The sequence below is a fragment of the Callithrix jacchus genome, chromosome 1 (assembly GCF_049354715.1).
Source record: "Callithrix jacchus isolate 240 chromosome 1, calJac240_pri, whole genome shotgun sequence".
Lineage (NCBI taxonomy): Eukaryota > Metazoa > Chordata > Mammalia > Primates > Cebidae > Callithrix > Callithrix jacchus.
Window position 1 is genome coordinate 193,427,800 of NC_133502.1, and position 27,742 is coordinate 193,455,541.

The 27,742-nt window shown below is 51.1% G+C and overlaps 1 protein-coding gene and 2 pseudogenes across 6 annotated transcripts in view; 1 reads left to right on the top strand and 2 right to left on the bottom strand.

Annotated features, from left to right (window-relative positions):
• Window positions 1-260: 260 nt before the first annotated feature.
• Window positions 261-6,268, bottom strand: LOC144578735 (transmembrane protein 191A-like; annotated as a pseudogene).
• An 8,631-nt stretch (window positions 6,269-14,899) lies between these two features.
• Window positions 14,900-15,372, top strand: LOC108593869 (coiled-coil-helix-coiled-coil-helix domain-containing protein 2 pseudogene; annotated as a pseudogene).
• HIC2 (HIC ZBTB transcriptional repressor 2) overlaps window positions 15,274-27,742 on the bottom strand; it is a 36,058-nt gene continuing 23,589 nt past the window's right edge. For 4 of the 6 annotated variants that reach the window (XM_078335808.1, XM_078335821.1, XM_035266906.3 and 1 more), the window contains one exon: window positions 25,227-27,192. In XM_078335808.1, coding sequence (XP_078191934.1) covers window positions 25,371-27,192 — 1,822 coding nt within the window. In that variant the 3' untranslated portion in view covers window positions 25,227-25,370. Of the gene's footprint in view, window positions 15,412-24,522; window positions 24,709-25,226; window positions 27,193-27,742 lie in introns of those variants that run through there. The other 2 variants (XM_078335822.1, XM_078335815.1) reach the window with 2 other exon arrangements.

A 27,742-nucleotide genomic window follows, 5' to 3' on the forward strand; every position in this document is an offset into this window, starting at 1 on the left:
CAAGTTTGCTTCCCCCACATTGCAAACTGATCGATCTCTTGTGAAAAAGACTTATAAATACCAGAATCTATAAATATGTTTATATCTTTTAATCCAGTTATCCCTCTCCTGGGAACTATCCCAGGAAGGAAAAAAAATAATTTAAACACATTATGCCATTAAATGGTTCACTGAAGTGGTTACAGTAACCACAAAAAAGGAAACAATTGTAATGGTTGAAATGCGTTTGGGGGCCGGCGCGGTGGCTCACGCCTGTAATCCCAGCACTTTGGGAGGCCGAGGCGTGTGGATCACAAGGTCAGATCGAGACCATCCTGGTCAACAAGGTGAAACCCCGTCTTTACTAAAAATACAAAAATTAGCTGGGCACAGTGGTACATGCCTGTAGTCCCAGCTACTCAGGAGGCTGAGGCAGGAGAATTGCCTGAACCCAGGAGGCGGAGGTTGCGGTGAGCCGAGATCCTGCCATTGCACTCCAGCCTGGGTAACAACAGGTGAAACTCCGTCTCAAAAAAAAAAAATCATGATGCGGCTTGCCTGTGCCTAGAGCTATGATGATGTCTAGTGAAAAAGTAGAAATTGATTTGGCATTTATGTTAAGGTAACTAAAATTATAAAAATACATGAGCAAGATCTGTAAAGGAAACAAGAGTGAGGAAAGAAACCCCTCTTCCTGTCTCTTGTCTCAAAGGAGGAAGTAAAAGTTGAGACATAGCAGGCATGAGGTCAGCGATCTGGAGGTTAAAGATTAAACCCCCCTTTAAGGTCCTCAGGCGATCTTAAGGGTGGGGGCTATATGGAGAAACGCCCTCTATTGTTCCCATTCAATCTTGCTCAAACCCCTACGCTTACTTCATCCATCAGACCCCCTCACATGTGCTTTCTAAAACTGTAAACCCAACACCCTGTGTCACATGAATATCTAGAGTTGTGAGCCTATATAAAGGCAGAGATTTCCTTCGTTAGACAAGCTTGGCTATTAGGTGACTATACCACCTTGCTCCCAACGGAATAAATCACCCCTTCCTTCCCAGTTCTGTGTTTGAGAGGTCTTTCTTACAGTCCCTCCTGCTTCAAGAGGAAGATAAGCTCTTTCACTGTTTGGTGAGACTGTAGGTAAACTCAACCTTTTGTTATTTTTTAGAGACAGGGTCTTTGCTCTGTCACCCAGGTTGGAGTGCAGTGGCGAAATCAAGGCTCGCTGAAGCCTCAATCTCAGGCTCTTGTGAACCTTCCACCTCAGCCTCCCAACTTGTCCTTTTAAAATCTGCCTGTATTTGTCTAGTTACAATTATGGACTTGGATGCAAAAATCCAAAATAAATTACAAAATCTAAAGGGAAACAAAAAGAAAACTGATGGAAACCAAGCAGAGTTTATTTCAGGGATTGTTCAACATCAGAAAGTAAGTGTTGGGCCGGGCGCGGTGGCTCAAACCTGTAATCCCAGCACTTTGGGAGGCCGAGGTGGGTGGATCACGAGGTCAAGAGATTGAGACCATCCTGGTCAACATGGTGAAACCCTGTCTCTACTAAAAATACAAAAAATTAGCTGGGCATGGTGGCACACACCTGTAATCCCAGCTACTCAGGAGGCTGAGGCAGAATTGCTCAAATCCAGGAGGCAGAGGTTTTGGTGAGCCGAGATCGTGTCATTGCACTCCAGCCTGGGTAACAAGAGTGAAACTCCATCTCAAAAAAAAAAAGAAAAGAAAGTCAGTGTTGTTCACCATATGGGCAAGCAGGGAAGAACTCCATCAACTCAATGGTGCACTTCAATAGATGCAGAAATTATGATACAATTCACCATCTATTGACAATTCTAAAAGCTCTTACAAAAGGGAGAGACCGGCCGGGCATGGTGACTCATGCCTGTAATCCCGCACTTTGGGAGGCCGAGGTGGGCAAATCACGAAGTCAGGAGTTTGAGACCAGCCTGACCAACATGGTGAAACTCCGTCTCTACTAAAAATACAAAAAAAAAAAAAAATAGCCAGGCATGGTGGCACCCACCTGTAATCCCAGCTACTCAGGAGGCTGTGGCAGGAGAATTGCTTGAACCCGGGAGGTGGAGGTTGTGGTGTGCCCAGATCGAGCCGCTGCACTCCAGCCTGGGCGACAAGAGCGAGACTCCGTTTCAAAAAAAAAAAGGGTAGGGGAGAGATAAAAGGACTCTCTAGCCTGATAAAGGCCAAAGTAAACATTATAGCAAACTGGACTATTAGTAGTGTATGCTGTTTTTCTCTCTTTTCTTTTTTTTTTTAGAGTCAGGGTCTCGCTGTCACCCTGCCTGGAGTGCAGTGGCACTATCAAAACTCACTGCAGCCTCACACTTCAGGACTCAAGCAATCCTACTGCCTCTCAGCCTTTTAAGAAGTAGAAGCCGGGCGCAGTGTCTCGTGCCTGTAATCCTAGTACTTTGGGAGGCCAAGGCGGGCTGATCACAAGGTCAGGAGTTTGAGACCAGCCTGGCCAACATAGTGAAACCCTGTCTTTACTAAAAATCGCTTGAACCCAGGAGGTGGAGGTTACAGTGAGCCAGGATTGTGCCACTGCATGTCAGCCTGGGCATCACAGCAAGACTGTGTCTTAAAAACAACAAAATGTCTTCACGCTGGGGGTTGTTGCCCCATTAGACTCCTTTGCCCCTCCCAAAGTGCTGGCATTACAGGCATGAACCACCACGCCCGGCAACATTTATATAAACTAAATACACAGGATGAGTACAGGGTGTTGGTAGGACGAGGAGGATGGGATCAAAATAGAGGAGGCACGGCCGGGTGTGGTGGCTCACGCCTGTCATCCCAGCACTTCGGGAGGCTGAGGTGGGTGAATCACCTGAGGTCAGGAGTTTGAGATCAGTCTGGCCAACATGGTGAAATCCCATCTCTTTTTATTTTATTTTATTTATTTTTTATTATTATTTTAATAAAAAGACGGGGTTTCACCATGTTGGTCAGGCTGGTCTTGAACTCCCGACCTCAGGTGATCCGCCCACCTTGGCCTCCAAAGTGCTGGGATGACAGGTGTGAGCCACCGTACCCAGCCGGTGAAACCCCACCTCTAACAAAAAAGAAAAAAAATGAAAGGCCGGCCCAGTGGCTCACACCTATAATCCCAGCACTTTGGGAGGCCGAGGAGGGTGGGTCACAAGGTCAAGAGATCAAGACCATCCTGGTCAACAAGGTGAAACCCCGTCTCTACTAAAAATACAAAAATTAGCTGGGCATGGTGGTGCGCGCCTGTAGTCCCATCTACTAGGGAGGCTGAGGCAGGAGAATTGCCTGAACCCAGAAGGCGGAGGTTGCGGTGAGCCGAGATCATGCCATTGCACTCCAGTCTGGGTAATAACAGCGAAACTCCGTCTCAAAAAAAGAAAAAAAAGAGTGGAGGAGACATGAGCACCCACCAGGGATGAGAACAAGGGTTATGCATGCTGTGCACCAGTAGAGAGCGCTCTGCAGACTAAAACTCTGCAGGTCGGAAGGAGAGTTTAGGAAACCTGCTATAACCAAGCACCGGGTCCACTTTCATTAATGTTGAGAAACAAGCAAGACTGAAGGTACTTTGGTGACCTATAATGGACTCAAAACGACCACAAATTGTCCACAGTTCTCGCCACCAGTAGGGGGAGCCTGTTTCCCCAGTTCAGCATCTTGTGCTGACAAACAGGATGATGCAAAAGAGACTTTGTGGGCCTCCAGAACCAGGACCTCGGAGCCCTTGTAGCCCCTCGCACCTTTTTTTTCTTTTTTTTTTGCGAGACAGCGTTAACCTCCTGGGACCAAGCTGTCCCCTCAGCCTCCCGAGTAGCTGGGACTGACAGCAGCACCAACCAGCAGCAATGCCAGCAAACCCACAGCCGCCAGCCAGCCCTGGGACGACTGCAGCTGGGCAAGAGCACGCAGGCAAGGTCTGAAGAACCTTTCCAGCACAAGGCCTGTTACGCAGCAAAGAATTACTGGATGTTCATATTACTAGGAAAGGATGACTAGTGACTGTATTGTACTCCTGTGAATGTGACACTATGCAGCAACCGGGTGACTGGGGTGGGATGGCTTTACATGAGCTATTCTTGACATCTTGTGTTATAATTGGTCCCCTAGAGGTCAAAGATGAGGTGGGGGAGAGGTGGGAGAGGGACAGAACGGGGGAGAGGACCTGCTGCATTTCAGCGTCCACCTTACTGTGCACACAACTTCTGTGAGCATGTTCAATCCTTACAACTCAAAGGAGGTGCCACTGAAGCCTTCTGTTTACATGGAGGAGGGACATGAGGGTGCATGTGTCCTGAAGCTCTACTGCCACCCCTGGATTCACACCCAAGGCTAGAAAGGTGCTATTTGCCAGTGCTGGGCCTGAGGAAAGCCACCTAGGATCTGCTGCTTCTCTACCAGATAAACCTTAGAACTGTCTTGTCAAATTCTCTCAAACATATTGTTGGGATTTGATAGGAGCTGCAAAAAGAGCCTGTATGTGAAGTGTATCTATGAAAAGGGAAAAATGGGCTGGACACAGAGGCTTGCACCTGTAATCCCAGCACTTTGGGAGGCCAAGTTGGGAGGATCATTTGAGCCCAGGAGTTCCAGACCAGCCTGGGCAAAACAGCACGATCCCATCGCCAAAAATAAAATATTAAAATAAAAACTTAGGCCAGGGGCGGTGGCTCACGCCTATAATCCCAGCACTTTGGGAGGCCGAGGCGGGTGGATCATGAGGTCAAGAGATCGAGACCATCCTGGTCAACAAGGTGAAACCCCGTCTCTACTAAAAATAAAAAAATTAGCTGGGCATGGTGGCACGTGCCTGTAGTTCCAGCTACTCGGGAGGCTGAGGCAGGAGAATTACCTGAACCCAGGAGGCGGAGGTTGCGGTGAGCTGAGATCGCGCCATTGCACTCCAGCCTGGGTGACAAGAGCAAAACTCCGTCTCAAAAAAATGATAATAATAAAAATTTAAAATAAATAAATAAAATAAAAACTTAAAAGGGAAGAATAGACACTCTCCATCAGGTATCGGCCCCAGGAACAGAGCATTCCTGTCCTATCCCACAAGTCTTGCCTCAGGCAAACATGTTGTTTTCAAATGGGCTTGGCACATTTATCAAGGCTATGCCTATGTCATTTGTTTCCTATTACCGCTATGAAAAGGTTTTTTTGAAAATTTTATCTGGAGGCTGTGCAGGGTGAGTAATCCCAGCACTTTGGGAGGCCGAGGCAAGTTAATCACTTGAGCTGAAGAGTTCAAGACCAGTCTGGGCAACATGGCAAAATCTCATCTCTACCAAAAATACAAAAATTAGCCAGGCATGGTGGCATGCACCTGTATTCCCAGCTTCTCAGGAGGCTGAGGTGGAGGATTGCTGGAGCCCAGAGGCAGAGGCAGTGAGCCGAGATCTGCACTCCAGCCTGGGTGACAGAGTAGGTCTCAAAGGAAAAAAGAGGAAATTGCATTTGATATGTACATAGTATAGGCTAAACTGAGTCCCCCCAAATTCATATTGGCCTCCTAATTTTCAACACCTCAGAATGTGGCCTTACTTGAAAACATAGAGTCATTGCAGGTGTGATTAAGATGTGGCCTCACTGGAGCAGGGTCCGACCCCCCCATCCAATACAACTGATGTCCTTCCAAACGGGGAACCTGGCCACAGACATGCACACAGGACCTTGAGAAGAGCACCACGTGAAGACTAGAGTTCTGCTCCAGAAGCCAAGGAGTCACCAGGGGCTGCGCAAGGGGCCAGCCTTGGAGCCTCACCCACAGTCTGCAGAGCAGCAGGGCCACCACCGCCTCCACTGTGAGACATGACCACCTGTGCTGCAGTGGCCCTGGGGAGCCAGTCCTCAGGGTCACACCCTGACAGCTGTCTGAAAGGGCCCCAGCTGCATTTACTGGGGCCTTTCCAGTGGGACCTCCTCCCCACATTACACAGAGGATCAGCCTGGGCACATGGCTTTTGGTAGGAGGCCCGAGCACATCACAAACATAGAGCGTGGCTTGTGGTGCTCAGGTTGTCATGGCCATGTGGCCTCAGCCTCGGTATCGAGTCAGAAGCTTTACCCAGGGAGGATCACAGTGAGGTGGGCAGCTCCACAGGACCCCATGTGGCGGTGGCCAGGGAGTGCGGTGTGCTCCGCAGGCCCAAGCTGTCTAGACAGGCAGTTTGCCTCTGGAGTCTACGTGCTCACTCCTTCCATGGCTCTGGCCCATACCCTCTTCTCCATGGCCTTGGAGTGTTCCCACCATATCCCGCTTGGGAAGCATCATGACCGTTTCCTTTTTGAGATAGGATCTGGCTCTGTCACCCAGGCTGCAGTGTAGTCACGCGATCACAGCTCATTGCAGCCTCTACCACCTGGACTCAAGTGATCCTCCCACCTCAGCCTCCCATATAGCTGGGACTACAGGTGAGGTCAACACACCAGCTAATTTTTTTTTTTTGAGACAGAATCTCCCTCTCTTGCCCAGGCTGGAGTGCAGTGGTGCAATCTTGGCTCACTGCAACCTCTGCCTTCCAGGTTCAAGCTATTCTCCTGCCTCAGCCTCCCCAGTAGCTGGGATTACAGGCATATGCCACCATGCCCAGCTAAGCTAATCTTTTTACATATATTATATATATAATACACACACACACATTTTTTTTTCTTTTTTTTTTAGTAGAGGTTTCACCATATTGCCCAGGCTGGTCTCAAACTCCTGAGCTCAGGCAATCCATCTGCCTCCCAAAGTGCTGAAATTACAGGCATGAGCCACCATGCCCAGCCTCAATCACACCCAGCTAATTTTTTTTTTTTTTTTTGAGACGGAGTCTCACTCTGTTGCCCAGTCTGGAGTGCAATGGTGCAATCTTGACTCACTGCAACCTTTGCCTCCAGCTAATTTTTTGTATTTTTAGAAGAGACGGGATTTCACTGCGTTGCCCAGGCTGGTCAAGAACTCTTGAGCTCAGGCAATCCACTCCCCTTGGCCTCCCGAAGTACTGGGATTACAGGCATGAGCCACTGCGCCTGGCCCACACTCAGCTAATTAAAAAAACTTCGTAGGCTGGATGTGGTGGCTCACACCTGTAATTCCAGCACTTTGGGAGGCTGAGGAGTGCAGATCACCTGATGTCAGGAGTTTGAGAACAGTCTGGCCAACATGGTGAAAACCCAAAAGCCCATCTCTACTAAAAATACAAAAATTAGAAAGGCTGGTGGCAGGTACCTGTAAATCCCAGCCACTAGGGAGGATGCGCCAGGAGAATCACCCAGGAGCCAGAGGTTGCAGTGAGCCAAGATTACGTGGTTGTACTCTAGCCTGGGCAACAAGAGTGAAACTCCATATCAAAAAAAAAAAAAAAAAAATCAGTATTCTTTTTGAGCCACTGGGGTGCAGTGGCTCACACCTGTAATCTCAACACTTTGGGAGGCCGAGACAGGCAGATCACTGAGGTCAGGGGTTCAAGACCAGCCTGGCCAACATGGAGAAACCCCATCTCTACTAAAAATACAAAATTAGCCAAGAATGGTGGCGCATGCCTGTAATCCCAGCTACTCAGGAGGCTGAGGCAGGAGAATCGCTTGAATCGGGGAGGTGGAGGTTGCAGTGAGCCGAGATCACATTATAGCACTCCAGCCTGGGCAACAAGAGCAAAACTCCATCTCAAAAATATATTTAGTAAAGAAAGAGCTTCACTGTGTTGCCCAGGCTGGTCTCAGACTCCTGGACTCAAGCAATCTGCCTGTCTCGGCCTACCAAAGTGCTGGGATTATAGGCGTGAGCCACCGCGCCTGGCTGTAAGAAACTATTGGATAAAAAAGATCAGGTAGCTTCAAGCAACAACAAAATATTAAGTAATAAAATCTGGGCCAGGCGTGGTGACTCATGCCTGAAATTTTTGGGAGGCTGAGGCAGCCAGATCTCTTGAGCCCAGGAATGATGACTCATGCCTGAAATCTTTGGAGGCCGAGGCAGCCAGATTGCTTGAGCCCAGGCGTTTGAGACCAGCCTGAGCAACATGGTAAAACCTCATGTCTACCAAAAATACAAAAAAAAAAAAAAATAGCTGGGCATGGTGGTGTGCACCTGTAGTCCAAGCTTCTAGGGAGGCTAAACTGGGAGGATTACTGACCCCAGAAAGTCAAGGCTGCAGTGAGCTGTGATCATGACACAGTACTCCAGCCTGGGTGACAGAGTGAGACCCTGTCCCAAAAATAAAAATAAAATCTGGTTGGGCATCGTTGCTCACAACTGTAATCCCAGCACTTTGGGAGTCTGAGGTAAAAGGATTGCTTGAGCCCAAGAATTCAAGACCAGCCAAGGCAATATAGTGAGATCTCTACAGAATAATTTTTTAATTAGCCAGGTGTGCATGCCAATAGTCCCAGTTACTCAGGATGCCTGGGCAGGAAGACTGCTTGAGCCCAGGAGCGTGAGGCTGCAGTGAGCTGTGATTATGCCACTGCACTCTAGCATGACCCTGTCTTAAAAAGAAATAGGGGCCACACGCAGTGGTTCACGCCTGTAATCCCAGCACTTCAGGAGGCCAAGGAGGGAGGACCACGAGGTCAGGAGTTCAAGACCAGCCTGGCTAACATAGTGAAACCCCATCTCTACCAAAAAATACAAACATTAGCCAGCCGTGGTGTCATGAGCCTGTAGTCCTAGCTACTTGGGAGGCTGAGGCAGGAGAATCGCTTGACCCCGGGAGGCAGAGGTTGCAGTGAGCCAAGCACGATCTCAGTTCACTGCACTCCAACCTAAGCAACACAGTCAGACTCTGTCTCAAAAAAAAAAAAAAAAAAAAAAAAGGAAAGAAAGAGAGAGAGAGAGAAAGGAAGGAAGGAAAAGAAAGAGAAGGAAAGGAAAAGAAAGAGGGCCGGGCGCGTTGGCTCACGCCTGTAATCCCAGCACTTTGGGAGCCTGAGGCAGGTGGATCACAAGGTCAAGAGATCGAGACCATCCTGGTCAACATGGTGAAACTCCGTCTCTACTAAAAACACAAAAAATTAGCTGGGCATGGTGGCACGTGCCTGTAGTCCCAGCTACTCAGGAGGCTGAGAGAGGAGAATTGCCTGAACCCAGGAGATGGAGGTTGCAGTGAGCCGAGATCATACCATTGCACTCCAGCCTGGGTAACAAGAGCGAAACTCCGTCTCAAAAAAAAAGGAAGGAAGGAAGGAAGGAAGGAGGGAGGGAGGGAGAGGAAGGAAAGGAAAGGGAAAGGGAAAGGGGGAAGAAAGGAAGGAAGGAAGAAAAAGAAAGGAAGGAAGGAAGGAAGGAAGGAAGGAAGGAAGGAAGGAAGGAAGGAAGGGGAAAGAAAGAAAGAAAGAAAGAGAGAGAGAGAGAGAGAAAGAAAGAAAGAAAGAGTAACAAAATAATAAAATCCAACATCCTTGCCCAGGACAGTCAAAGTCCTCCAGCCACTGGGCTCTGGTAGCCTCCTGGCCCCCAGCCATTCTCCCACTACAGCCAAAGTGTTTTATTTACACATTTATTGATTTTTGTTTTAGCATTACTGGGGGTCAGCTGTCCCTGACTTGCCCACTGGCCACACTCAGCCGAGTGACCCTGGCCTCCTGGACACCATCCCCTGCAGGCTCGCAGTCCTGTTTCTCTCCAGCTCGGCACCCCCCATGACTCCCGGTGCCAGTCCTGCTCTTCTCCCACTCTTTCACGTAGAAACCTTGACGCTGTCCTTACCTCCCCTCCCACCTCACACCCTTCCTTCAGCCTGTCCCCAAGCCCTTGGAGCTCTTCCATTGCAAACTGTTGGCCCCTTCACACGTTACTTCCTCAGGAGATGCCGTCCACCTCAGCCTGATTGCCACACAGAGCAAACGAGCCGATGTTTACGAATTGTCATTGACTCACAAGTGCTCACTAAACAGCTTTTTTTTTTTAAGACGAAGTTTCGCTTGTCACCTAGGCCAGAGTGCAATGGCGGGATCTCAGCTCACCGCAACCTCCACCTCCCGGTTCAAGAAATTCTCCTGCCTCAGCCTCCCAAATTAGCTGATATTACAGCACCTGCCACCACACCGGGCTAATTTTATATTTTTAGTAGAGATGGGGTTTCTCCATGTTGGCCAGGCTGGTCTCGAACCCCAGACCTCAGGTGATCTGCCTGCTTCAGCCTCCCAAAGTGCTGGGATTACAGGGGTGGGCCACCACGCCCGGCCAACAGCTTTGAATAAAATGTGAACCTCCAAGTTCTGAGCCTTACTTAACACCTCCAACCCCAAGGCTCTAAACTGCACCATTTTGAGAGCTTCTGAGGAGCCTGCCTGTCCCCATCCAGCAGCCAGTGGGGCCTCTCAGACAAAACAAGCCCAAGTTCCCATGTGGCTCCTATCAGGACTGCTCCCCGCCGCTGGGCAGTCTGCTGCCAGAGGGCCTCTGGACCTGCTTATTCCTCTGCCCAGCCCCTTCCTCACTTGCTATGGCCTCACCCTAATGTCAGTTTCTAGGGAAGCCTTCCCAGGCCATCCATCCCCAATTGCAACTGTGTCCCCACAGCACTCAGCACCAAAAAGGATGCACTTTTTTTGGGGGGGGCGGGGGAGATAGGGTCTCACTCTGTCGTCCAGGCCGGAGTGCAGTAATGCAAGCAATCCCAGGCTCAAGCAATCCTCCCACCTCAGCCTGGTAGGTAGCTGGGAGGCTGAGCCTTTTAGCCTGGCCTGTTACTGTTTATTACCATCACTATTTATCTGCCCGTCATTCCCAAGTATTCTAGGATCCAAGAGCTCACACATCTTGTGCACTGTTCCCTCCGCTGACAAGCCCAGAGCTCGTAACACCACACACACACACAAATACTCCCACACCTGAATGAATGGCCAGCCTGTCTCCACATCAGAGACGTGTAGAATTAGCCAGGTGTGGTGGCACACGACTGTAGTCCCAGGTACTTGTCCAGGGCAAAGGCCACTGCTGGTTGGGGCTGGGACTCAAATGCTCTGGGCTCCTGTCAGGTGACCTGGAGGTGCTTTGGCCTGCTGAGTGAGAATCACAGGACGGCCTGAGCGGTGGCCTGATCTCACAGCAGGGACCTTGCAGGAGGTGACTCACTATTGTTACCTCCGCCAGAAACAGAAGCTGAAAGCAAATAGGCAAAATCCAAAATCCCAAAATCTCTGGAGACTTTTTTTTTTTTTTTTTGAGATGGAGTCTCGCTCTGTCACCGAGGCTGGAGTGTAGTGGTGTGATCTCAACTCACTGCAACTTCCACCACCTGGGTTCAAACAATTCTCCTTACTGTCTCCCGAGTAGCTGGGATTACAGGAGCCTACCAGTATGCCCGGCTAATTGTATTTTAAGTGGAGACAGCGTTTCATCATGTTGGCCAGGCTGGTTTTAAACTCCTGACCTGAAGTGATCTCCCAGCTCTGCCTACCAAAGTGTTGGGATTACAGGTGTGAGCCATCATGCCTGGCCACGGGGGCTGATATTTTCTTAAATCCACTGGTCAGAAGCATTAGGAGAGGCCACCCGGCTCAGAAAGTATCTGGGCACACAAACAGGGGTGCTCTCCTCAGCTATTTGCCGAGGGCAGGGCTCTCAGTAGCTCCAGCCACACTGAGAAAGACACCCGGGCCCTGATGGTGGCCCGGCCTCCTGCACTGCCACCTAGGCCCTCCAGCCTTCCTGTCTGGTCTCTGCATCACAGAGGCAAGCCTTTGCATGGGAAAGGGTGCAGCCTGGCCCTGCAGGGAGAGGTCTCAGCTGCTGCACCCCAGCCAGCTCTGGCCTCCTCCTAGGGAGCCTGTAGCACTGCCTGCCTTCCCCCACCCTGGTCCCCATGCAGACCCTTGGTGACTTCTCCCTGAATTCAGCATGGGGTCCGTGCACCTTCCTGGTCTGTGGGGGGCTTCCTGCTACCTCCCAGTTGGCTCTTTCCACCCTAGCCTGGAGCTGTGGAAAGCCCTGCCCTAGGCCAGCCCATGCTCCATGGGTGGACGGAATAAATGGGGCCCAGGCCAGGGGGCTGCAAGACCAAGTCTCAGCCACCCAGGCCTAGGGCTTACACATGTCCACACACTCTGGGAAGGTGATCAGTGTGGATGCTGCACATTACTTCATAGCCCCGTGGAGGTGGGGGCGGCATCCTGCCATTGGCAAAAGTAACATTTTACAGCACAACACCAGGGAGCTTTAATGACTCGCTCTGATTTTAACCAGGTCATTTTGAGAAAAAGCCATTCACAAGTTTCCGTCTACATTTGCTGTGCGACTTAGTGAATTTCCGGTATAAAGTCCTATGGAAGGCCAGGCATGGTGGCTCATGCCTGTAATCTTAGCACTTTGGGAGACCAAATGGGCAGATCACCTGAAGTCAGTTCGAGATCAGCCTGGCTAACATGAGGCGGGAGAATTGCTGGAGTGCAGTGGCACCATCTCAGCTCACTGCAACCTCTGCCTCCCGGGTTCAAGTGAAGTCTCCTGCCTCACTCTTGGGTAGCTGGGACTTGTTTAATACATGCTTCATGGCCAGGTACAGTGTGGTGTGCCACCACACCCAGCTAATTTTTGCATTTTCTTTTCTTTTTTTGAGAGGGAGTCTTGCTCTTATTGCCCAGGCTGGAGTGCAATGGTGCAATCTTGGCTCATCGCAACCTCTGCCTCCTGGGTTCAAGTGATTCTCCTGCCTCAGCCTCCCGAGTAGCTGGGATTACAGGCACCTGCTACCATGCCCCGCTAATTTTTTGTATTTTTAGTAGACACAGGGTTTCACTATGTTGGTCAGGCTAGTCTCAAACTCCTGACCTCAGGTGATACCCCCGACCTCTGCCTCCCAAAGTGCTGGGATTACAGGCATGAGCCACCGCACCCAGCCACGAAGCATGTATGAAACAAGTAAGACACATTACTATTGCCTACAACTCCATAACTGGTGTGAATCTGTAACCCCAGAAGTACCCCCTAACCTAGCCCTGACTTAAGTCCAGGTGCAATATAGTATTTCACCTTGCTTTTTTTCCCTTATGTAGAGGTTTTCTCAAGACTCCAGGGTAAAAAAGCACTGACTTGGCTTAACAAGGTGCCTGTCTTGGCCCCTCTCTGTTAGAAGCACCATGGCCCACTCAGCACGTGATGGTGGAGTATTCACTCCCATCCATCTCACTATGCAAGGATAGGAGTGAGGAAAAGCACACATCTTAGGTACCATCTGGTTGGTTCCAAGCAGTATTTTTGGGTCTCATTCTTAAATATGAACAATCTGTCAACACCACCCAACACTTGGAAAATCCTTTAAAATTATTGAAAAATATAAAATTAGGTCAGGCATGGTGGCTCCTACCTATAATCCCAGCACTTTGGGAGGCCACCACAGGTGGATCACTTGAGGTCAGGAATTCAAGACCAGCCTGACCAATGTGGTGAAACCCCGTCTCTACTAAAAACACAAAAACTTATCTGGGTGTGGTGTCAAGCACCTGTAATCCCAGCGACTCAGGAGGCTGAGGCAGGAGAATCGCTTGAACTTCATAGGCGGAGGTTGCAATGAGCTGAGATCGTGCAACGGCACTCCAGCCTGGGTGACAGAGTGAGACTCTGTCTCAAATGTATATGTAATTATATATAAGAAACAATATGTCAAAAATCAGTACTCCTTAGAAATAGATTATATCTATTGCAAAAAAGAACGAAATGAAAATCAAGAAACAGACAAAAGGATTCTTAGGAATTAAAAGTGATAGCTGAGCTACTTTATTATTGTTATTATTATTACTATTATTGAGATGGAGTCTCACTCTGTTGCCCAGGCTGGAGTGCAGTAGCATGATCTCGGCTCACTGCAACCTTACCTCCCGGATTCAAGTGATTCTCCTGCCTCAGCCTCCTGAGTAGCTGGGACTACAGGCGCATGCTACCATGCCTGGCTAATGTTTCATACTTTTAGTAGAGACGGGGTTTCAACGTGTTAGCCAGGATGGTCTCAATCTCCTGACTTTGTGATCTGCCCACCTCAGCCTCCCAAAGTGCTGGGATTACTGCACCAGGCTTTTTTTTTTTTTTTTTTTTGAGATAGAGTTTTGCTCTTGTTGCCTAGGCTGAAATGCAATGGTGCAACCTCGGCTCAGTGCAACCTCCACCTCCCAGGTTCAAGCAATTCTCTTGCCTCAGCCTCCTGAGTAACTGGGATTACAGGCATGGGCCACCACGCCCAGCTAATTTTGTAATTTTAGTAGAGACAGGGTTTCTCCATGTTGGTCAGGCTGGTCTCAAACTCCTGACCTCAGGCAGTCTGGCCACCTCAGCCTCCCCAAGTGCTGGGATTACAGGCGTGAGCCACCATGCCCAGTATTATTATTTTCTGAGACAGAGTCTAACTCTATCTTGGCCCACAGCAACCTCCACCTCCCAGGCTCAAGTAACCCTCCCACCTCAGCCTCCTGAGCAGCTGGTACTACAAGAATGCACCACCAAGCCCAGCTAATATGTTTTGTATTTTTTTGGGTAGAGACAGGGTTTGCCATGTTGCCCAGACTGGTCCCAAACTCCTGGGCTCAAGTGATCGACCTCCCTCAGCCGCCCAATGTGCTGGGATTTCAGGCGTGAGCTACTGTACACAATTAAGCTACTTTAAAAAGCAGTAGGACTTGACTGAAGGAAATGAGTCTCTGGAGTGAAATCTACCCATCAAGTGCCTAGCCCAGTGAATGGGCAAACCATGTAAAATAAAGGTTCCTCAATACTTCCAGGGAGGAAATCAGGGCACATGCAAAAGGAATTAGACTTCTCATCACATTATAAGTTCTACCTCAGAACACCTTAAGGTGTTGCCATGGGAGCAACACCTTAAAAATTCAGTGGGAAAAGGATATCCAAACTACAATTCTATACCCAGCCAAGTTATCAATTTTGTACAATCTACAAGCATTTTCAAACTTCAAAGTCTTAAAAATCCTACTTCCGGTGTTGCACGTCTAAAGACTGAGCCCCCCGTAGCTAGAATGCCATGTGGAAGCTGAAGCCACACCTCCCACATGGCTCCTCTGGCCAGCTGGGCTCCTCAGATGAGAACTGCACCCAGGCCAGCACCGGCCACTCAGCCACCAGCAGTGGCACCCCCCTTTGCAGTTGGCTCTTCTGCTGCTGCGCCCCGGCAGCCAGGTCTGCAGGCCCAGATGGCAACCACTGAAGCTGGCATGGTTGTGGGCTCTGCTGCAGGGCACACACTGGGCCATGCCATTACTAGGGGCTTCAATGGAGGAAGTAATCCTGAGCCTGCGAGGCCTGACATCACTTACCAAGAGCCTCAGGGAACCCAGCTGGCACAGCAGCGGCAGCCTTGCTTCTGTGAGATCAAACAGTTTTTGGAGTGTGTCCAGAACCAGGGTAACATCACGCTCTGTGAGGGTTTCAGTGAGGCGCTGAAATAGTGCCGACTTGCAAACAGATTGGCAATCAAGAAGTTCAACCTGGAAAAATAGAAAACCAGCTCTCATAACCAAGTTAATTTAACATAAAAATGTAATTACTAGTGAAGGTATAAAGTGTAGCCACCAGTTAAACCGCTCCTGTCATTCCTGGCTTCCTTTCTTCAGAATTGAAATGGAAGGGGGTGTTCCTACTCTGTAGAATTGGGAGCTGGTCAAATGTTTGTGTGGCCTCCTTAAACTAGCTGTTATGATTTTATTCTTTGTGAGTTAATTAGAATAAAGTAATTTTCTTCCAAAAAAAAAAATCCTACTTCCCCACTGGGCATGGTGGCTCACACCTTTATTTTCATTTTTATTTTTTAAATTTTATTTATTTATTTATTTATTTGAGACGGAGTTTCGCTCTTGTTATCCAGGCTGGAGTGCAATGGCGCGATCTCTGCTCACCGCAACCTCTGCCTCCTGGGTTCAGGCAATTCTCCCGCCTCAGCCTCCTGAGTAGCTGGGATTACAGGCGCGCACCACCATGCCCAGCTAATTTTTTGTATTTTTAGTAGAGATGGGGTTTCACCATGTTGACCAGGATGGTCTCGATCTCTTGACTTCGTGATCCACCCGCTTTGGCCTCCCAAAGTGCTGGGATTACAGGCTTGAGCCACCGTGCCCGGCCAGCTCACACCTTTAATCCTAGTACTTTGGGAGGCCAAGGCAGGCAGATCACCTGAGATCAGGAGTTTGAGACCAGCCTGACCAACATGGAGAAACCCCGCCTCTAGTAAAAATACAAAAAATTAGCCGGGCATGGTGGTGCATGCCTGTAATCCCGGCTACTCGGGAGGCTGAGGCAGGAGAATCACTTGAACCCAGGAGGCAGAGGTTGCAGTGAGCTGAGATGAAGCCACTGCACTCCAGCTTGGGCAACAAGAGTGAAACTCTGCCTCGAAAAAAAAAATTCTTGAATTAATTGCTTTAATTTTCCAGGGCAAAAAAAGACAAAAGAAAAAAAAAACAATCCTACTTCCCATGTGCTCTTTCTCAGGATGGCACCAGAGGAACTATGCCACCAAAACAAGCATGTAATTCAAGAAAGAGGATACATGAGCTCCACAGACAGGGCTGTTAATGCAGGACAAAGGCAGGAAGAACCCCAGCCCACATTTGTGCAGACTCCAGGATGTCTCCTGCAATGGTGGGGGGGGCAGCGTGAAATAACAGAACAGATAGTGTCCCATTGCGTAGAAAAATCTACTGGAGCTGTTTCACAGAGTTAAAGGCAGAAGGAAGATAGAGACTCTAATTGGGCAATCAAAAAAATCAAATAATTATTAACTTTAAGAAAAACAAGAGGTCAGCAAAGTAGCTCACACGTGTAATCCCAGCACTTTAGGAGGCCAAGGTGGGCATATAACTTGAGGCCAGGAGTTCAAGACCACCTTGGGCAACATGGTGAAACACCATCTCTGCTAAAAATACAACAACAAAAAAATTAGCTGTGTATGGTGGCGTGTACCTGTAATCCCAGTTACTCAGGAGGCTGAGTTATAAGAATCGTCTGAACCTGGAAAGTGGAGGTTGCAGTGAGCCGAGATGGCACCACTGCACTCCAGCCTAGGTAGGTAAAAGAACAAAACTCTGTCTCAAAAAAAAAAAAAGGGAAAAGGAAAGATATATACAAGAAATTGGCCAGTGGCTCTTGCTGGTAAAGTCATAACTTTGGGAGTCCAAGATGGTTGGATCACATGAGCCCTGGAGTTCAAGGTCAGCCTGGACAATAGAATGAAACCCCATCTGTACAAAAATTTAAAAAATTAGCCAGGTGTGATGGTATACACCTATCATCCCAGCTACTTTCAAAGCTAGGAGAGAAGGATCACTTGAGTCCCAGAGGTCGAAGCTACAGCGAGCTGTGATCACGCCACACGCCACTACACTCTGGTCTGGGTGACAGTGAGATCCTGTCTCGAAAAATAAAAAGGAAAATAAATTGTACAAAAGGCTGGGTGTGGTGGCTCATGCCTGTAATCCCAGCACTTTGGGAGGCTGAGGCAGTGGATCACCTTAGATCAGGAGTTCGAGACCAGGCTGGCCAACATGGTGAAACCCCATCTCTACTAAAAATACAAAAAATTAGCCAGGTGTGGTAGCACATGCCTGTAATCCCAGCTACTTGGGAGGCTGAGACAGGAGAATTGCTTGAACCCACAAGGCGGAGGTTGCAGTGAGCAGAGATAGCACATTGCACTCCAGCCTGGGCAACAAAGCGAGACTCTGTCTCAAGAAAGAGAGAAGAGGCTGGGCGTGGTGCCTCAAGCCTGTAATCCAAGCACTTTGGAAGCCAAGGCGGGTGGATCACCTGAGGTCAGGAGTTCAAGACCAGCCTGACCAACATGGTGAAACCCCGTCTTAAAAAAATAAAAATTAAAAAAAAGGAGAGAAAGAGGGAGAGAGGGAAGGAAGGAAAAGAAAAGTAATTGTATAAGAAACAAAATGAAGACCCATTACCCTATCCAGCTTAGCAGTAAGTAAACAAATTTACATAGTGAGCACAATAGGTACAGATTAGCAAATCACATCCTGCACCTGTTTTTATAAATGAAGTTTCTTTGTTTTGTTTCGTTTTCTGAGACAGAGTTTCTTCTGTTGCCCAAGCTGGAGTGCTGTGCCACAATCACAGCTCACTACAGCCTCAACTTCCCAGGCTCAGGTGATTTTCCCACCTCAGCCTCCCAAGTAGCTGGGACTATAAGTGTGTACCACCACGCCCAGCTAATATTTTGTATTTTTTTTGTGTGTGTGTGGAGATGGGGTTTCACCATCTTGCCCAGGCTGGTCTCAAACTCCTGACCTCAGGCGATCCACTCACCTCGGCCTCTCAAAGTGCAGGGATTGCAGGCCTGAGCCACCATGGCTGGCCGTAAATGAAGTTTTACTGGAATACATCCATGCCTATTGCTTACGTATCATCGATGGCTACTTTTTCTTTCTTTCTTTTTTTTTAAATAGATATAGAGTTTTGCTCGTTGCCCAGGCTGGAATGCAGTTGGCATGATCTCGGCTCACTGCAACCTCCGCCTCCTGGGTTCAAGCCATTCTCCTGCCTAGCTGGGATTACAGGAACCCACAACCATGCCTAGCTAATTTTTGTACTTTAATTTTTTGAGACAAAGTCTCGCTCTGTCGCCCAGGCTGGAGTGCAGTGGCACGATCTTGGCTCACCACAACCTCTGCCTCCCGGGTTCAATTGATTCTCCTGCCTCAGCCTCCCAAGTAGCTGGGATTACAGGTGCCCATCACAACAACCGGTTAATTTTTGTATTTTTAGTAGAGATGAGGTTTCATCATGTTGGCCAGGATGATCTTGATCTCTTGACCTCATGATACACATGCCTTAGCCTCCCAAAGTGCTGGGATTACATTGTGAGCCACTACGCCCAGCAATTTTTGTACTTTTTTTTCCCTCCTCTTTTTTTTGAGGAGTTTCTTTCACTCTCGTCACCCAGCCTGGCATGTGATGGTGCGATCACAGCTCACTGCAACCTCCACCTTCTGTGTTCAAGCAATTCCTCTGTCTCAGCCTTCCGAGTAGCTGGGATTACAGGCGCCTGCCACCACAGCCAGCTAAATTTGTGTTTTGTTTTGTCTTCCTCTGTTGCCAGTCTGGAGTGCAGTGGCATGATCTCCACTCACTGCAACCTCTGCCTCCCAATTCAAGCGATTTTCCTGCCTCAGCCTCCTGAGTAGCTGGAATTACAGGCATGTGCCAGCAAGCCCAGATAATTTTTCTATTTTTCGTAGAGACAGGTTTCAACCATATTGGCCAGGCTGATCTCAAACTCCTGATCTCAAGTGATCTGTCCATCTCAGCCTCCCTAATTTCTGTACTTCTAGTAGATGAGGTTTCACCATGTTGGCCAGTCTGGTCTTGAACTCCTGACCAGAGTTCAAGACCACACATGAGCCACTGCACCCAGCCCCATTGATGGCTACTTTTGCACTATGACAGAAGGCTGAGTAGTCACAACAGAGATAGTATGACCCGCAGAGCCTGAGTATTTACTATCTGGCAGCCAGATGCAGTGGCTCATACCTGCATCTAATCCCAGCACGCTGGGAGGCCAAGTTAAGAGAATCACTCAAAGCCAGGAGTGCAACACTAGCCTGACAAGATAACAAGACCCTGTCTCTATGAAAACAAGAAACAAGCTAATTTTTTAGCTGGCTGTGGTGGCTCACACCTGCAGTACCAGCTATATGGGAGGCTGAGGTGGGAGGATCACTTGAGCCCAGGAGTTTGAGGTTACAGTGAGCTGGATGAAAGCTGGAGTAAGTGTGTGTGTGTGCGCGTGCGCGCGCGCGCACACACACACACACACACACACACACACAAAATCTGACTACTTAATACAGTCTGCCAACCTGAAGATCAAACTACACATTTGATAACTATTTGGGGGATATAAATTAGGGAGAAGAGAATATAAATGAACTAAATAATTCTTATTGATAGTAAGTCCAAAGACTCCAAAAAGGAATAAGACAGCACTATAAGAATACTATTTAGACATGGAGAGATAAATGCAAAAGAAAGTGATAAAATAATTAAAAGTGATTGGCTGTATAGCATGGGATGGAGTTGAGGAGACTATTTTTTAAGCCCTTTTAAGAACCATTTAATTGTTTAAACTATATTCAGCAATTACTTTGATAAAGCCAAAAAATAATTATAAAGCAAGCGAGTAGAACTCACCAAGACCCCAAGGAGCTGTGCTCAAGCTCTTCTGGGCGTCTGGAGTCACTGGGCTCATGTCCTGCTGCCAGGAGCCACCACAGATGCCCGCAGTCTGAACTGGAGGTCCAGTGTGGCCATCGCCCTCCATCCTTGCTCCTCTTCCTGGGTCTTCATACTAGGATCCCATCTCGGGTGGTCCCTCACCCTGGGGATTAATGTTACCCCTTTTCCTTCCCCCGTCTCCTCCCCTCAGGCCAAGCAGCAGTGGACAGAAGGGAGTAGCCCTCACCTTGCCCCAGCCCTTCCTCAATCTCAACTCTGCCACTCCAATGAGGGGTCCTGGGCACTAGACAGTCATCCTCCTCCTCCCAGTCCCCAGGTCCGTGCACCTAACTGTGCACGCATTGCTGCTTCCCAGGCAGCCTCAGCTAACTCAAGCCAACACTGCCCCAAGAGGATGCTGACACCAAAGTGCTACTTCCCTGGCCCAGTGTAGACCCCCAAGGACTCACCAAGCACCACTAAGTGCTGCTGAATGGTGGCAGGCAGATGCCCATCCCAGATTCCACCCTCCTAAGATTTGGAAACCATGTCACTTTGCTAAAGAGAACAGCCAAAGCAGAATATGGAGGTCCCACACCAGATAGTTTTCAATCAAGCTTTTAATGAAAAGATCATAAAATAACAGTTTCTCATCGCTGTACATTAAGACTGCACACTTCTGAATGGAGAGATCAGTCGTTGGTGAATTGCTTTTCTGACACTGGGCGGCTGCACAGCTGCAGCGCTGACCTGAATTTATACAAACTCTCAAGGGATGTGAACTCAATGTGATGAGTGACAGCGGCGGTGGCCAGTACAGGAGTGCGATCCTGGTGTCCCTCCCCCTTTCTGGGAAGGGCATAAAATAGAACGTGATCCCTCTTCCAGTTCCAATTAAACAAAACACTTATAACCCCATCCCTCCCCCCTCCCCATTCGAGGTATTTGCAAGAAATGAGCCAGTGCCCAACCTGGGGCCCCCAGCGTGGGGGCAGAGGGAAAGTAGTGATGGATGGGGTAGAGAGGCTCCCCTCAGCACCTGGCCCCACAGGGCCCGCCAAGTGGAGGGGGGGAGCCCTGGGGATCCTCCCTGCCCCAGTGAGGTCTGTTATGCAGCATTTTTGAGGTCAATAAATTACAGCAATAAATAGCAAGGTGAGGTAGGGGGAGGGGGTCCTGGTAGAAAGTTAAAGTGGGGTGACTGAAGCCGGGGCATCCTAGGAAGGGGGTCCTGGGCAGCCTCAGTTCCCACAGCTCATGCCCACCCCGGCGTGGAATGTCAGACAGGGTCAGGTTAGGTCCCTCCCCAGCCCCTCACCCCTGGCATCTGATTCACAGGTTCAGTAACATCTGTTCCAATGGGGTTCTGGGAAACAGGATGACCTTGGTCCCTTCAGGGGGCATGGCAGGGCTGAGAGCCCTTATCTGCTCTAAGGCCTGGCGCCTTTGGCTTTTGTCCCCCATGCTTGGGGGTGGACGGATGCAGCCTCCTGCTCCCTGAGCCCTGCCCTCCGGCTGCCCAGGCCTCACCCCAACTCAGGATGGCCGGGAGGGAGAGCAGGGGATTGGCCTGCTCAGTGGCCCAGCCCAGATCGCACTCCTGCATGGCGCCTGAGGTCCAGTGAATACTGACGGGTTGGGGGAGTGGGTGGGCGGCCCAGCGCCCCCGAGTGGTGACGAACGGGAAACACACAGGGCTGCGTGGTGGGGAAGGTCGGGGAGGGTCCGGATTGTTCATTTCACAGGCTGAGGTGTATGGCTATGCTGCGAGTCTCTGAGATTCTTATTTGCTTAAAGGTTCATCTTTTCTCTTCCTTTTTTTGCAATCCTGGAGGAGCCCTTGCTGGGGCTCAGTTCGGTGGGAGCGTGCAGTGGCGGAGCCTGACCTGCCACCTGCTCACTCACCCCAAGTCTGAGAAATAAATACATTCATCACTGCACAAACATATTGATACAAAAACAACACTGTTAAGAGTGTTTGCACCGTCTATGTTGGTAAGGACCAGGCCCAGTCAGCCCTTTCCGCTGCTTGGGATGGGGTTAGGGGGTCACCACGAATGGGGACCCACTGGAGTCGACTGGGCTGTGCAAAGGTCCCGGCTTTTTGGCTTGAGTGGGACCCTCACATCAACCCATCCCCGAGGGTCGCGGGCAGAGCAGCAGGGGGCCTCAAGCCCAGACTCGGGTCCTGCAGCCAGAACTGACCGCCACCCCCACGTAGGCCAGCTGGTCAGGACCAGCATGGTCCGGGCCAGAGGGCCTCGGGGGCTGGTCAGCACTGGCCCAAGCTCTTTGGTGCCAGCTGGGCTTGGAGGGGCCCTGGGAATGGGGAGGAGGGCTCAGGTGAATCCAGGGAGGTTTCCAGTCCCTTCCCCAGCCCCAGGGCTGCCCCGCTCTGCCCGTGAACCACTCCAGGGTCAACTCAGAAGGGCTTCCAGCAGCAGGCGAGGGTTCCTTGGACTGGCCTTACAGCTGCTGAGGTCTGAAACTGTAAGAGCTTATGTAAACAATGAGATAAATATATTAGTAACTTTTGTCTGAGCCCATGGAGGTTCCATACTCATTCAAAATGTGCTTTGGTTTAAAAAATAGGCTTTGTGAATTTGGGTATGAGCTTATTATTTTTTTTTCTTTGTTTATCCTCTCTTTCCTACATGGTATCTGCTATTTTCTGTTTCCTGTTTCTCCGAAACATTTAGGAATTAAGTGACAAACGCAGAGAACTGTAAGCCACCTTGGCCTCCAATAACCCAGTTTCTTTGTGAGGCTCTTAACATCACACACACACACTCGCACACACCCAACGTGGAAATCAAAGGAAAAAGAAAACAAAGCCAAATGTGTTAATCCCGCCCCACCCAACAAACCCTTAAAGTCTTAAATAGGAAACTAGTGTTCTGCTTTCTCATTAAAATACAGAAAAGGCTCCATACAATACTAAGGTGGGTACAATACTATGTCGCACAAACGTAGCTGAGTGAGGGGCCTCTGCTCCCAGTCCCTGAAGTTCTGCAAAGGAATCACCTACTTTCATGAGTCACCTCACAGATGCGGCTGCCCACAGCCCCGGAGGCCACGCACACGGCCAGGCGCGTGCAGTTCCCGTGCGGTACAGACTTTGTGTCGTGTGGCTTAAGTGCTGACGGAGGAGAGGGGGGGTCAGAACAAGGGGAGCCCCCTCACTGAGGAGGGGTGGAGTCCAGGGGTCTCCTCCCCCCAAGGTCCCTAGCCTGACTTGCTGGAATCTGAGACCCTGGGTCCACTTCTCTGCTTCCCACCAGGAGGGAAAAGAGGCCTTCTCAGGCTGGGATCGCCACAGGGAGGGCTCAGCCAGGAGCCTCATCCATCCGAGCTCCCTCACCCCCAAAACACACTGCTCACCACTCAGGTCCCTGAACTCAGGCTGTTTTCAGTTGGAGGGTCTCTGGAGGGGTGGGGGTAGGGGATGATTCTGGAATTTTTTTGGTCTAAACTTAAAATAGAATGAAAAGAGAGAGGAAAAAAAGGGGAAGTCGTGAAGTGAGATGAAGCCTGCAGGCCCAGCCCCACTGCTCCAGTTGGCCGAAGACAGTGGGACTGTGCTGTGGCCTTGAGAGCCCACTTTGGGGCTCATGGAAGTGTCTGAGGCTGGTTGAGGAATCCTAGATGGTGTCTGCTGAGAAGTACAATCCCTGTTCTCTGTGGGATCCTATGGTCAGCTCTTACAAGCTCAACTCCTGCAGGAATGGAGGGTGGGGGTGGCAGGACGAGGAGGGCTCACTGCCGCCTCAGCCTGGCCAGGAGCTACAAAGACCTGGCACCCTCCTCATGGTTCCCCTGTCAGCACCCAGTGCCTGGCTCTCCACGCTGGGGCCTCACACCTCACCCACACCAGAAACAGGTTCATGTGCCCGGGGTGCCAGGGTCCCCTGGGGGTGGATGTGGCCCAAGGCCCAAAGAGAAAACACAGGTAAGCTGCAGGTACTGGGCCTCTCAGAGCCCTGTGACTCCTGCACATGACTTCCTGGGCGTTAAGAGGAGAAAGCAGGGATGCCGAGGACTTCCATACCAGTCACCAACATACTGTTGTCATGAATTCAAGAGGTAGCAAAAAGACACAAGTCTCCACCTTGTTCAGTGAGGAAGAAGGGAAAGTGAAACGTCTGCCCACGCGTACGGCACACACCACACACACACACACAGGCACACGCGCACACACAAATGAAAACAAGAGTACCAATGGCCCCGGCATCGAGTCCAGCCTCCCCCCACCCCCCGGAACCCCAGACCTTCCAGTTCAGTCACATAAACGTTACACTGGTTTTTCTCTTAATAAAAAACAAGTACCTTTAAACAAAGAATAATCCTTGGAAACTACAGGAAAAGCACTCTCTCCTGAGGCAGCCGAGGCAGGGCTCAGGGACCAGGGAAGCCTTTGGGCAAGAAGGGCTTCTGAGGCCTGGAGCGGTGGCATGCCAACACCCCTGCAGCGTCTGAGCCAGGGACGAGCAGGAGGGCCGGTGGCCCCTGTTACATTCAGTCTTCAGACCCAGGCTCAGCCCCAGAGGGGCTGGGAAGAAAATAAGCTATTGTTTGTTTTGGTTTAAAAAACAAATAGAAAAAAAAAAAACAAGAGGAACAGATCAGTAGGAATAACAGCAACACAGGCCCAGAGGGCTCTTTAGTTGTAGAGAGGTAGGCGGTGGGGTCACCCTGACTGTCCCAGCGCCAGTGAGCAATGCCACCCCGGCTCAGGAGGGAGGGATCTGCACCCCCAGCACCTGATCCCTGCAGAACCAGGGCCACACACGCCCGCACAGACACAAGCACACGTGCACACACACAGACGCGGCTAGTGGGGTGGGGCCTGCTCCCGACAACACCCTGGCCATCGCCAGCATGGAGGCCCCCACTGCCCCCTTTCTCCAAGCCGCCTGCAGCAAAGGGACCAGGTCCCAGCGAGACCCACGTGACCCAGCCCACAGGCCCTGCGGTGGTCCCCGCGGGGAGCTGGGGACCTGGGTGAGATGGGGAGGTAGACGGGCTGGGACCCCTGGCTTCCCTCCTGTCGGCTCTGCTTGGTACAGACTGTCGATTAAAGCTCTGGGCATGGGCAAGGGGGCCAGAGGGGCCAGCCGGAGCCTCCACTGGACCCAGGGTCTTGCCCCTGCTGCTGCACCACCTCGCTTCTCCTTCCATGGGTTCCCGGGGAGCAAGGTGGCAGAGGGCGCCCACGGGTCTTTGGCTTCTACGAGGGGGAAGTGTGCATTCGCAGGTGGCTGATGAGGTTGCGCTGCTGGGTGAACTTGCCCCCGCACAGCTGGCACTCATAGGGCTTCTCACCTGAGTGCACACGCATGTGCTCGGTGAGGCGGTACTGGCGGGTGAAGCGCATGCCACACTCATCGCAGGCAAATGGCTTCAGGCCCAGGTGGCTCCGCATGTGACGTGTCATGGTGCCGCGCTGCGTGAACATCTTGCCGCAGATGTTGCAGGGGAAGGGCCGCGTCAGCCAGTGTGTCTTCTCGTGCTGCCGCAGAGTGGCTGGGTCCTTGTAGGTCTTCTCGCAGACCGAACATTTGAAGGGCCGGGGCTCAGCCGCGTAAGCCGCGCTGGGTGCCGACAGGTCCTCAGCCTCCTCCTCAGCGCCCCCACTGCCTGTCTCATAGGCCCCCTCTTCCTTGATGAACAGCTCTTCCTCCGTGTGCGTCTCCACGTGTGCGTTGAGCTGCTCGGAGCTGGGGAAGCCCTTGGCACAGGGGATGCACACGTACAGGTTGTCGCCATAGGACACCGTCTCGTAGCCTTCCTGCCGGTACATATAATGGGCACTGGTGTGGCCGCTGCCCCCCTCACTCCCACTCTGCGCGCTATCTTCACTTGCGTCCTTGCCATTCTCCTCTTCCTCCTTGCAGGGGTAGGGGGGCTCTCCATAGGGCCCGCTAGGCCCAGCCCCACCAGCCAGGATGCCATTGGGAACCCTGTCCCCAACCCCCTCGCCCTCCTCTCCCGGGCAGGGACCCTTGGGCCCCACTTCTCTCCGCTCAAAAGGGGAGCTGGCCACAGGTTCCTTCTTGCCCCACTCCTTCTTCCGAGTGGAGTGTCGGAGGCTCTTCCGAGGCTGCCCGCCAGGCACCTCCAGTAGGCTCAGGTGGTTGTCCTCAGCCCCCTCCAGATCCATGGGCTCATCGGGGGTGCCTCCCAGCTCAGAATAAGAGGCACTGTTGGCAACGGGAGGGGCAGAGGCTGAAGGGGGTGAGTCATGTTGGCTGTCGCTCAGCTGGGCTGGGTCATCAGGAGTGAGGTGGGGACCAGGGGTGGCAGGGGGCAGGGGTGGGCTCTTCTTGGACAAGTCCAAGCCTAGCTCCTGCTCACAGCCGCCACTGCTCCCATTGGTGCTACTGCTGCAGCCCCCGAGGCCCGTCTCCCCGCCAGCTGGGCAGATGGCCCGGCCCAAACCTTGCACACCTTCCTGGTTAGAGCCACCAAGAAAGAGCTCATCGTCTGAGCCTTTGGCTTGGGGGAGCTCCTGGGGGGCGTGGGCCCCCTTGCGCCCATCCACAAGCCCCTGATAACGAGCCTGGATGACAGAGGCCGTGGACAGCCGCTGGCTGCGGGGGGGCCGCCCCATGCCGGCGGCCCCTGCCCTCCCAGAGCCAAAGGGCTTGCCAGCTCTCTTGAGTTTGCGACGGCAGAGGGCTGCCAACTCGGGCAGCTGGAGGTAGCTGGCAGCAGTGAGAAGGGTGCTGAAGTTGGGCTCAGCTGGCTGGTCACTGGGCAGCAGCTTGCCTGTGTAGATGAAGTCCAGGATCTGCTGGAACACCGTGGAGCTGACCATGTCTGTGTCCAGGTTGATGAGGTTGTCGTGCAGGACCAGGGACTTGAAGTAGATGCTGCTGGCAGCCAGGACATTCTTGTGAGCCCGGAAGATGGAGTTTTCAACCATGATGATGACATCACACAGGAAGCCCTTGGTCCTCTGCTGGTTCAGCTGCAGCAGGAGCTGCTTCGAGTGGCTGGGCAGCTCCATGTCGGGCCCCATGTCCCCTCGCCCTGCCCACGCGTACCACCTGTGGGCAAGAACAGGCATGCATGCGTCAGATAACTGGAACACTCGAACCAGGGCTCTGGGGCAGGATGGGGCTCAGTGAGGCACTCAAAGGGCCTCAGCACTGACCCCACACAGGGCTGCAGCCCCTGGGGCACAGTACCTGGCACATGAGCCCACACTGCCCACTGCATGCAGGTACATGTGTCACCTCACTGAGGACTCAAACTGCCTGAGAAGGGACAGAGGCTCCTGCCGCATTTGCACCGATGAGAAAATGGAGGTGGAGGCAATGAGGCAACAAATGGAGAAACTGGGATTTGCATTTACTTTCACAGCCTAGGCTACTGTCTCTATACCACAGGAAGTCAATCACACACCCTCAGGGACAGAAAGGGGCCAAAAAATAAAGAGCAAGTGTCTTTACACTTCAGGATGCAGAGGCCTCCCTGAGAGGGGCCCGTCTTGAAAGCTGACAAAACCAGGCCCATGGGGATGCAGAAATCCCCCAAAACTAAATAGTGGTTCCTTTTGAAACACGGCAGGGCCCAAATCAAATCGACAGCGGCCTT